At 36.1% G+C, this 12,625-nt stretch overlaps 1 protein-coding gene across 1 annotated transcript; it reads right to left on the reverse strand.

Moving 5' to 3' along the window:
* Positions 1–5,958: 5,958 nt before the first annotated feature.
* Positions 5,959–7,061, reverse strand: ferd3l.L (Fer3-like bHLH transcription factor L homeolog). The gene has a single exon (XM_018266961.2). It carries the CDS (start codon positions 6,939–6,941, stop codon positions 6,504–6,506), a length of 438 nt encoding a protein of 145 aa, XP_018122450.1. The 5' UTR covers positions 6,942–7,061; the 3' UTR covers positions 5,959–6,503.
* Positions 7,062–12,625: the final 5,564 nt, after the last annotated feature.

Consider the following 12,625-nt stretch of genomic DNA (forward strand, 5'->3'; position numbering starts at 1 on the left):
GAGAAAAGCTCTTGTATGGAAGGCAGAGCAGATGAATATTAGACATTCTATGAGCATTACTGCATTCTCTCTCTGACCTCACCCTAAAACATTAGAGGAGAGATGCTTTATGAAAGTAACGATTTCTAGAAGACAGGTCAGGATTGTTTATTATTCCTTTGGGATTTCTCTCACACTCATAACTTCTCCAGTTCTCTACTGGTTTGGGAAGGCAAGGTTGCTAGAGCCATTAGTTTATCAAGGTTTTCACTTTACATCATGCAAATCCACAATATCTTAACCATTAGAGGATTAGTTTTCTACAGTGTTTATATAATGTAGAGCACAGTACAGACAAAAAGGCCACAGAAAAGAACAAAGGACAAGAGGCCTTCCCTTTTGACAGGAGAAACGGCATTTGCATCTGAAGCAATGCGAATGGTTTTTGAACGTGAGGGATGTGAGACTGTGGAATGTTCTGGTCTGGTCTGGCCTGGTGATGATGTGATGGCAGATTCCATGGCTTTTAAAGGATTCTTGGATCTTTTCTTGGACAGCCAAAGTATCTACTCTGCAGATCACTTTGTGTGTGTGTATATTATTAAAGCTTTGCACATAAATTAAGTCCCATTAATGCTCCGTGTTCTTTATACCCAGGTCCTGAGCATTCTGGATAACAGATCCCATACCTGTATACACACACATAAAGAAGTGCACAGATGGCAAGAGAAATGTTAGGAAATGTATTAAAGGGTTAAACATAATGGAAATCAAAACTGACTATGTAATTATTGGGGATGTACCGAATCCACTATTTTGGCTTTGGCCGAACCCCGGAGATTTCGATGAATACCAAACCGAATCCGAATTTGCATATGCAACAATTTTTACTTCCTTGTTTTGTGACAAAACGTCATGCAATTTCCCTCCCCGCCCCTAATTTGCATATGCAAATTAGGATTCGGATTCGGTACGGCCAGGCTGAAGGATTCGGTCGAATCCGAATCCTTCTGAAAAAGGCTGGATCCTGGCCGAATCCTGAACCGAATGCTGGATTCGGTGCATCCCTAGTAATTATATTTAAAGGGATACTGTCATGAACAGTTTCTGGGTTTGCAAAAGCTATATTTAATTCATGCAAAGCAAAATTTGTTCGCGCAAGGGCATAACTTTTCGCATTGTGAATAGTTTTTCCGTTACCGACATTTATTACATTCCCCCTTAAGTGCATTATAATCAATAGGGCCAGTGCTGAACTGCCATACTGCTGGAGGCAATTACACACTGCTTATAGGATAAGACATGCTGTGTGTCATCAGAGGCGATCCAACCCAATTTGTCGCCCGAGGCGGCCCTCGTTTTTGCCGCCCCCGCCTCCCCACGGCACTTCATTGCCAGACAGGGGTCGGCGAGGGGGTCCCCGACGCAATTGCGCTCTCTGCACTAGAAGAGCCGAATTTCCGGGTTTAAAACCGTAAATTTGGCTCTTAGTTGTCAGGAGCGGCATTTTTGCCACCCCTGGCAACCGGGGGGGGGCTGCCACCTGAGGCGAGAGCACCCCCTGTGTGTCATTTTCAACCCCCCATCACAGGCCCCTGTTAGCCTTCCTGCACATACATAAATTGGGGAATGTACTAGGTATGTTTGCAAAGACTACTGTGAATATAAGCGACTAAGATTTTCATTGTTTGTGTCCTTTTTGACTGATTTCAGACCTCAACGACTTCTGTGCAAAGTTTGTGCTTTTGCAAACATGCGCAGTGTATGTAATAAACATTTCGCAATCGTAAAGTGACAGAATATTTAATGAAACTTCAGAGCAGGTTTTAACTGTAACCCATGCGACAATGAGTGACGTAATATTTGCCAGTGAATGATTTTACATTGTGAGCAGCACTAAACAATCGCAAAAACGCCATTTTAAACAACACATGCAATTTTAATTACCTCCCCCCTAAAGTGAATGAAGGAGGGCATACTTCTAAAGTCAATTACTGCATGTTTTTTTTTCTATAGGTAATTCCACACCACTTGTGGGACAGCCACATTGCTGATGCCAACTACACACACATTGGCGCAATATACATACTGTAGGGATATAGGGAACAGAAGAAGCATATGCATTGCATGAGAGACTTACTGCTAGGGGGCATTTGCTGCTTAAAGTGTTTTCCATACACATGGCATATGCCCACAGAAGCATATCTGTGAGCCCCTAGTATTTTAAAGGCACCATCAGATGGCACCAGGATCAGGGCAAATCATTTCAAGACTGCAGTAGATTATGTAGGTGTTCTGCAGTCCCTACCAGCTAGCTGCCCTAGATCTCTCTCCAAATTTGGGCCTGAGTACAGTGAAAAGTACATAGTCATTGCCGCTTTCTGCATTAGCTTTATGATTATTACAATTATCCAAATCAATTTACCTTACTTTTCTGGCACAATGCTGTTTCTTCTTCTCTGTTTCTTTTCATCTATTTGTCCATGCACGCTGTGCAATCCAATTCCCGGTTCCACAAAATGTTGCACTGCACTGTAACTTCAGCCTGGTTTGTCCTGTGAGTCCAGGAATAAAGCTGTCATTTATATCTATAGATTTGCATGGAAATTAATTTCCATGTAGCCATTTGGAATCTCTTTTAGGGTAGAGCTCTACGATTGGATCGACACCCGCCATCAAAACGCACGCCACAAGTCGGATGGAGACGCAGGCGTCAAGATTCTAATTGGACTGAATAAAAAGTTGCAGGTAAAAACTACATTACATTCGATGCTACACAACTGTCGGATGTGTCGGAACCATGTAGTTGTTACTTCCAACTTTCCATTCAGTCTGATTATATCTTCACGTGTGTGACTCCATCCGACTTGTCGCGTGCGTTTTGTTGGCAGGCGTCATTCTACTGAAAAACGCTAGTGGAGTTTTACCCTTATATAAAAAATGAGCTTTCCTTCTGATTGTGCTGCAAGAAAAAAACACTCACCCACGTTATGTGACTGTCATTCGCATAAAAAAACAATATGGACTTTGTAGTTGCCTAATTGTACAGGTATGTGACCTGTTATCCAGAATGCTTGGGACTTGGGCTTTTTCGGATAACAGATATTTCTGTAATTTGGATCTTCATTAGTTGACCTTAAGTCTACTAGAAAATCAAGTGAACATTAAATAAACCCAATAGTCATTGTTTGTCTAATTTGTCAGATAAATAATACTAAAACATGATACAGATGCGTCAGGCTAGTAAAATAAAAACATTCCAAAAAGAAGAACTGAAATGTCAGCATTTTATTACTGTTTTAACACAGAGCTATTAACAGTTGAAAGTCATCCCTAATTGGCACACAATCTGGAAGGCCAGCTGTAGCCACTAATGAAACAAAAGGATTGGTTGGTGCAACCTCAGAACATTTTGGCAAATTCTTTAGCAATAAGTAATCACTGTAAACGCATTGACGTCTGTTCTAGATGAGGTAGAGATGAGCTGGTTTTAAAATTGTGGATTTAAATGTGATGCCGACATTTCTGGGTCCTCATAAAGGGAAACAAGAATTTTGCTTATGAGGTTGACTAATAGAAATACCTTTAAAATGCTTTCAATATGGATTGAGCCAGACTTTTTCTACAGTTTTTTTGTAATTCATCCCTAATCATAATTTTTTATACTATCCTTTCAGCATTGCAATATTTACACGTTTTGTGAAAAACCCAGAGGCTGAAAGCAAGGTACAGGTATGGGACCTGTTATTCAGAATGCTCGGCACCTGTTTTTTTTTCCAGATAAGGTATCTTTCCATAATTTTGAACTTCATACCTTAAGTCTGTTAAAAATCATTTAAATATTAAATAAACCCAATAGGAATGATTTCTCCCAGTGGGGATTAATTAGATCTTATATTTGATAAAGTACAAGCTACTGTTAAATTATTAAATTATTACAGAGATTTTTTTTAAAATTAAAATGGAGTTTATTCCTGTAATTTTGAGCTTTCTGGATAATGGGATTTCAGATAACAGATCCCATGCCTGTAGAAGGTCTGTATCATTTTATATCTAAATGGGGGGTACTTTGCAGAGGATAGGAGGAGTTGTCTTTCAGCAGCTGGAAAAGTATTGCTTTTTTCAGAGTTTTTAGAGCTACAGTATATACAAATGGATTTAGCTCCATTTAACAACTGATCAATGAATGCAGCAGCATTCTGCTTCTTGCCATTCTTTAAGAAAAGGAAACAGTTTTATATACACATGAATGTTCATGCTAATAGGGTTATGTATTTAAAGGGGCAAAGTTTGCTCCTTGTTTTTTTACCCATAGCAACCAATCAGTAGGAAGTATTTACTAGGCACCTGTTTAAAAGCAAACATCTTATTGGTTGCTATAGGGTACTGCACCTAGGCAAACTTAGTGCTACATTTAATGTGCCAACCTTTATCAATGTAATTCACCTCAAAAGCACAGATTTCTAGAAAATCGGGTTATGTTTTCTTAAATATCTTATTAAATAAGTTGATCAAATCTTGAAACGAATTGAGATGACATGTAAATCCTTATCTCCTGCTGGGAAGCTTATTCAAGCCTTCATGAATCTATTGAAAATCTATATTCTAGACTTAATGAACACTATTTTACATTTATAGATCAAGCTTTAAACTGGAAACTGTTCCAAGTTAATGACGGCTTCATTGTGATGAATTAATGATCTCTCTCTGCTCAGAATTTGTAGGGGTTGTAAGTTCAGAAATACAAATTTTGTCTTATAAAAGAAAGTAAGTTTCCATTATACATTCATCCCAAATTTGCAATAGTTTTTAAATTGATTTATAAATGTAAATTGCCATTAAAAGCACCAGCTGTCTATGAATTGCTATTTTTCTATAAATAGTCTTTTTAATTGCAATTATGTTTACTAAAAAACTGCTAAAAATGTTTACTTGTATATTAAAATCTGCTTAATATTACATTTTCTTTCACTATGCAGAATGGTATCTAGTGTTATCTATTTTAATGTAAATTCTGTACTCAAAAGCACTAGCTGTCTGTAAATTGCTATTCTCTACATTGCTGGTTCTCACTATTGAAACAATACAGCAGAAGGCAGACTTTTCAAAAGGCCTGCAAGGCATCGTGGGAGGTTGAATTGTAGGAAAGTGACTTCTGCTACATTGTTTCAAGATTAAGAACCAGCAGTGCAGTCTTAAGAGGGCAAATAGTTTTTCAATTGCAATTGTGTTTACTAAAAAATGTTAACTGTTTTAACATTTTGCTGTATATTAAAAATCTGCTTAGTATTACATTTTCTTTCATTATGTAGAGTTGTAGCTTGTGTTGATATCACTTTAATGTAAATTCTGTATGCAGTGACAATATGTCAGATATCCAATATACAGTATGACTTCTTTCTCTTTATGCGTAAAATTCATTCTGGTGGTGCAGCAGTCTGTTTTCTGAAATGTATACAATAATTACTCTGGTTTTTTAATATATTTATAAAGGTTATAAAAACCCCACTTTATTTGTTTTTCCTTTCTATGGACTCGGCGGGCAGTCCTATTCCCAGCACATTGTTACAGTGACCTCCGAGGCATTATCAGATAATGCCAAAATAATTTAAGTTTTTCTTGCCTTTGCCTCGGCCTGTGAAGTTAAATCCCTCCCACCTGCAGGTGTAAGTGCAGCATCAACAGCTATCAAAAGCCAATTAGTTCCCCGAGAGTGGCCAGCACAAAGAGAGAGGCTCCGAGGTTTCTCAGGGCTCTCGACAACTATGAGCCAACACCAAAATGAAAAACCAGCCACTTGTTTAAACATTCTGCCTTGTCTTTTTAATATCACTCTTGTCAAAACCAATAATGGGGAAAACTTTGCACGTAATTTCCATTTTTTTTTTTTGCAGTCATGTGACAAGCGAGCTATGTTTCTGTTTAGAAAAAAAGCTGTGTGACCATTTAAATTATTATTCAAATATATATCAAAAGTTTTGATTATTTTAATATGGTTTCATTATTTTCATTACATTTCTTTTTCAAATGATTCCTAACTTTTTTTTTACCCAGGAGCTAATTATTAAGGCACTCTTGTCATTGGAATGAGTAATGGTTGCCGAAATGTGATTACAATTAAAATATCATTTAATTTTTATACAACATACACTTTTAACAGTCCACCCGACATAAAGTCTCTCTGATTTTTACAGTTTATCTACTAAAGCAGATAGATAATAGATACATGATTTTAATATACTGAAATCCAATATTAAACAAAATATACCATATTATTTTTTTTATGTAGAATAGTAGAATTTAAAAAGATTTATGTTTACTATTAGTACATAGGTCTGTGTACTCTGTTCTTCTCGGTTCCCCTTCTTGTATTAACACTATCCCATACGAGTATCTTAATTTAAAGCTAGAATGGCCAAAGATAAAGGGAAAGGACCCACCTAGCTTTTACTGTTGATTCATAAACAGGTTTTCCTTTGAATGTATCTGTTTTAGCATAGGCACTGGCTCCACCGTCACACATCCTATTTTTTATTTTCAGGGGTTTCCAGCAGTTCAGTCATGAAGGATATATATACTATGGCAAGGCGTAACGTCTCGATTCTGGAAAGTCTTTTTTCATAGGCAAAAGTGGGTACCTTTTTTCGGAGCAAATCAAAGGCTTCGTTGAGGTTAAACATCCGCTTTCTTTCTCTTACGTTGGCAGCTTGGCGCTGAGCATATGTGATCACCCGTTTTCTTTTGGGGCGACCCGTGGGAGAATAAAGTTGGAATTCCTCTTCATATTCTGTCTCTTCGTCTTCAAATCTGGTAATGGCAGAGACATCGTCATGGAATGAGACGGATCTGTCCTCAAATGAAGGAAAATCATAGAAACTGTCACCTAGGTTCAGACCTTGAACTGGACTCATCATTGCACGTTGATTCTCTCTGTAAAAAGAAAAAATCCGGCAGATTTGCATCAATCAAAAAGCAAATGAACAGCAAACTCTAATAAAACTTGGAATTCCACCTGTTGCTGTTTCACAATTTTCTACTGTTTGGTACATTTTAGGATAGTGAAACATACTTTCAAGCCGTCGAAATAGCCCCTTCAGCCCAACTAGTGTGAACATTTATATTTATATCCAAGGAGGTAACAGGATTAAAAAGGAAAAAAAAAAGCGAAAAAATAGTTTCATCCTAATGTTGATAGAAACAGACACACAAAAACCTAGGACACGTGGATATTCCGGTGGAAAAGCAGTTGAGTTTTTAAATCCTGTTAAAGTGAAGAAGGAGAATTTCTTTTTAGTATAGCTGACAGTTCTCACCCGCTGGGAAAGTAGAAAATAAGTGATTCTTCAAAGTAGACAATCCCAGAACTGCTCCATGCAGGAACTGTTGTGCCTTGCCTGTTGGAACGACTGAACTTTGGAGAAAGACTTTTCCAGTTGATATGAGATAAGTCTATGCTTGCTCTTTATGATCTTCTGGAGAGGGGTCTAGTGTGAAAAGGGTCAAATGGAAATGTTTACCCTGTTTCCCGGTGCAGAGACAGCTGAATGACAGGACCTCCATTTGCTTAAGCAAGCAGTGTAGCGTACCCAATATTGCATTCCCAATTGTAACTCTTGGAACCAGCTTTATCCTGCAAATAAGTTCAAATATGGACCCAACTGTGCAGTAAAACATTTTCTTTCAGTTTCGGAGATGAGTTTGTTACCACTGTTATTACAATGGAAGTGTGTAAACGCCTTTAGACATAAGAAGTCTAAGTACATGCTTCATCTTTAGAGGCCTGTATTAGAAACTCCCCACTGAAAAACACTAAGCCATAAGGAAACACTACATTGCTGAGGTTTTGATATGGTGCACGAGATGTTTTATATTTCTGTCTACGAAATCAATGTCTTTGAGGGATTTAAAACACACCAGCATTATTTACAGTTATATGAGAGTGCAGCAGTATACACTCATATAAAGTAATAGCTATTTTACAACTAAAAAACACATATCTATCTATTTTATCCATCAGAGAAAAATTCAGATATTGATGCATATTTAGTATAAAGTACGAATGGCTATCTTATTGCTCTCTAGTTGTTGCTGAACAAAAACACTCAACATTATATAAGAAACTTTGGCTGTTATAGAATGTGGAGTTGTAGTTCCATAGCTGCATGGATGCAAACTGATATCCATATTGGAAAATACAACTTATTGCTAGGACTAGAAATACAAGAAATCTAGAAAAGTAATTACTGACTGAACTTACATTAATGAAGACACAATAGACTTGAGCACAACTGCAAAGAGAAAAATACTACGGCATCAAATTTAATTTTAATTTCTTGGATTTTATCTAAGTGGGTTGCTGCATTTCTATTAGGATACACTGGGAGACCAATTTCTTAATTTTCTAATTCATTTTTTTTTATTGTGTTTGCGGAAAAACTGGTTAGAAGAAAACAATAGAATAAGCAGTTGCGCTGTTCCCATTCATTTCTGTGAATCTGTGAACTCTCAACTGTTCTTGACAATTTTGTAAAAATATAAAAATGGTAAAGTTTTACATTCAAATTTTTTTTTTAATTTGCTGAATTTCAAAAATTAGAGTCTGAAAAATAATATATTCAAGGTCCTTTTATTCACAACAAAAATGCAGTCACAAGTTTTAATAAATTTGCCTCCTTTTTTTTTTATTTGCCTGTGTGTTGGGAATGCTGGGAATAGTCAGGGGTGCTTCGCCAATGAGGCGAGTTGAGGCTGTCACCTCAGGCGGAAGCACCCTACTAGGTACCAGGGGCAGCAAAAATGCTGCTCCTGGTACTTTAAGAGCGAATTTTCGGGGGAGGGGGGCAGCAGCAACTGCTGCTGCCTCAGGCGGCAGAGGGGCCAGGATCACCCCTGGGAATAGTGATTGGTGAAAAAAATTGGCATACACTAATTTGCGTTGAAAAATCCTCTGCGGCAAAATAAATTTGGCGCGCGCATAAAAATTGATGTGCATTAAACATTATTTTGACACCCATTGACATTGCTACCTATCATGTTGGTGCATTATAAATAAAGAATATTAACCAAAATAACAGAAATATGGAAGGCCACTGGATCTGCTTTGAATTGCTCACACCATCTGTTAAACTTATCTTCATATTTTTGTGATTTTATCTGGTATATTAAATGCACTGTCAAATGGGAAACTCCTTTTTAGACCAATAGCAATCAGGTTTTGTATTTTGTAAACTGAGTTACATTTGTAATACTATGCAATCTGTGTCCTAATTGTGGGAAAATATAGAAAGACATTATGCTTCCGCTAAATCATATGCGATTGTTTCTTGCCAAACAGCTATTCAAGGGGCAGAGTAAACTTTGAATGAACTATATAAAAATATACATATACATATTCTAATAAAAAAAAAAACCAGTTGCTACGACTGTTGGATAAACAATAAAAATAATCAAGGGACAATTAGTAAATACTAAAATGCCCATGCCGTAAATGGAAATTGGCCACTCATCTATTAAATATTTCAGCTCAAAATAAGCCTTATGGCAAAGTAAGTTTATTCTAATATCTTGGTGTGTAAGTATTCCCTCCACACACCAAGAATACCCCTTGCTTGGTCTGATACCATTATATAAAAGTACTTCAGTAAATATATGCTTAGATCCATAACCTCTGAAACTCATTTATTTTTTAAATTGTTTTAATTATGAGAAAAAATGTTCTGCAATTTCATGGTTTTGTAAAACTAGGGGAGGCCTTTTATCAGAATTCAGTTTTTCTTTAATTCAAATAAAATTGGAATTTTTCCAAACTCTATTTGCTTATTGATTAAGGAAAATGTAATCTAAGAAAAATGTAATCTAAAAAAACTGATCAAACAAAACCACGAATAAAAAACTTGAGTGCATCATTTTCTACAAACTGAAAAAAAAACATCTTAAATTTTGCCTAGGACAACTCCAATAAACTTGCAAGCATTTAGATGATAAAGTTCTGCATTCCAGATTGTCTAATGTTTTGTGCTTTATAAATATCAAATATTTGCGTTTTGGAAACCCGGATTCAAATTCATGTGTTTTAGTGCAAAAGAAATGGATAAACTTCAGATTTAAATGTTGATACATCAGTTTTGCTTAATAAACAAGACACACGTCAATTGAGTGTATCCCTACTAAAATTCTCTATGTGTTAAACAAAAGAAAGCAAATACCCAACAGGCCAGCTGCAAATTCAGCCATGCATGGTAGGGAAATAAATTGGGGGAATACATTTTGACTGAATTTAATTAATTTAATAATTGCTAAACCACTGAATCTTAGATTGTAAACTCTACTCTACTGCCTTCCACCTCTGTCTCTTAATGTATTGCTTTATTATTATTATGATTATTATTCCTTACTATTTATGAGGTTTTAGTATTTTTGAAGATGCTCTTTGTAGTGCTGTATTCATTCATTTTCCCCCTTACAAGTTGCAATCGCAGCACAATTTATTAAAATGTTATGGTGATACAAGCTAAATTCCACTATTTCTGAACTCAGAACTTCTGTGGCAGGAACTCCATTAGACTGCTATTTGCACTCTACTACTCTCTATTCCATATATAGGGTTTCCTTGGATAACTACTTGATATTTTTTTCTTTAGAAACAAAATACCCGAAGCCTCATCCTAAATGTATGTATAGTTCTAAAAGTAAAAGAATGGGCTTGATCCATTAAAACCTGAAGGTCCATCAAGTCAAATATTTACTGAGCATTCCACTTTCCAAATACGGGGTTTCCCTGGATAACTACTTGCTAATTGCTGTTTGTGCAGTTTCTGGTTATATTTTGTAGAGGATTTTAAAAATAGTCTTTTAAACATATTTTAAAATGTTAAAATTATTTTAAAAATTGTATTTATATAAACAACTCTAATTTATATATGGTTCTAAATATGAAAGCGTGGCTGTGATTCAATAAGCCTGAAAGGCCCATCTAGACAAATATTTGCTGAGCTATGGAACTTAATGGACAATTACTTCACAATTGTATTTGTTAAGTCTCTATCTGGACAAATACAGAATATTATGGGGCAAATTGTTTTGCTTTGTTTTATCCCGTTGAAACTCTTAGCAACTTTGCTGCTCAGCAGTTCATTGTAATGTAAGAATGCAGCTCAGTCAGCTTTAAAGACACTGGCCGACAGTTATTGGAGGATCAGCTGATTTGAACATTCAAAGCTTTCTTTTTATTTAAAAAGTGAGGCAAAGTGGTGAGCAAAGCCAGCCCTTTCAGCCAAAAAATCATAAAGATGAGAAATTTGTAGTTAAGGCATTTTTAGCTGTTCAATAACAACAACTAGTGACTTTGATTTTGAACTGAGGGGATTTCAAAGTCAAAAATTCAAAAACATTTGGGAGCAAACTGCCAAGATTAGGTTTTGTTGAACCATATTAGAATAAAAAAATGTAAGAGATTTCTGCCAAAACATTTTATAATGCTAGTTTTACTGATGTTTGACAAATTAATATTTAAAAATTCTTCTTTTACTACTGTTATATTCAACCCAAGATTTACAAAAAAACATGTCAACATTTGTTTTTGGAGAATGTGGAACAAATTTATCAACATTCGACGACTTTTTTACAGCAATTTTTGTTTTATAGTGGGAAAAATGACAAATTCGAATTTTCAAGATTTATTAAGTGCTAAAAACGTGAATATAGAGATTAGTTCATGCTGGTGAGTTCATGTAGAAGTCAACGGGAGTTATATTAGTAACATTTAGGCGATTTTCTAATTTCTGAGATTAAATTGAATTTGGCAGAGTCATTGAAAATGATAGGTAGCATGCGATTTTGCTGTGATTGAGTTGTTTTTTCACATTTATAGGCAGTCAAGTTTTTGAAATTCCCGTTTTTCAATAAATAAGCACAAATTTTAAGGTTTTTAATTTTTTGATTATTTTGGAGTTAAAAAATATCTTGAAAATTAAATTTTTGATCAGTCCTTATTGGGTCTATTTACTGACATTCAGATTTCGTTTTTTTCACAAATCATATTTTTGTCTCTAAAAATTAAAATTTTAATTATTTTTTTAACATAATTTCTTTATTTTTCCAGCAATTATATATTTTATTATGGAAGTCAGAAGCAAATGCAACATCCTGCCTGGAGTCAAACCAGTGAGCTGGTGTTTTCATGCGGTCTGCATTACCTCCACCTAAATGTGAGCAGATTCTGGTTTACTCCTATTGCTATGCTTGTAATTGCAAGTCTGACCACAAGTGATCTGTGTAAGCCATTAGTCTGGTTATAAAAATGCCCTACTCTGCACCGACTCATTGCTCAACTTAGGTGTATTTGCTGATAGTTTCTGGGTGTGATTTAAAGTCCCTGTCTACTGCTTGTTTGCTGCCTGTACTGACCTTTGCCTGTTCCCGACTATTATCTCGGATCCTGACTTTGTACTGCGCTACTGTTTGGTTTGACTCAGGCCTGTGTCCTGACTACGATCCTGATTCCCGGTTCTGATTGGTATCAACCTCGACTCCCCTTCACTTTAAGACCATACTAGTAGCAGAGGGCTCCTCCTGAAGCAAAAGACGGCTGCTATAGGCAGAAGCTTGAGCCGAGATTGGGACCTTGGGGTTTGTTCTGGGTTTTGGG

Source organism: Xenopus laevis, chromosome 6L (assembly GCF_017654675.1).
Source record: "Xenopus laevis strain J_2021 chromosome 6L, Xenopus_laevis_v10.1, whole genome shotgun sequence".
Classification (NCBI taxonomy): Eukaryota; Metazoa; Chordata; class Amphibia; order Anura; family Pipidae; genus Xenopus; species Xenopus laevis.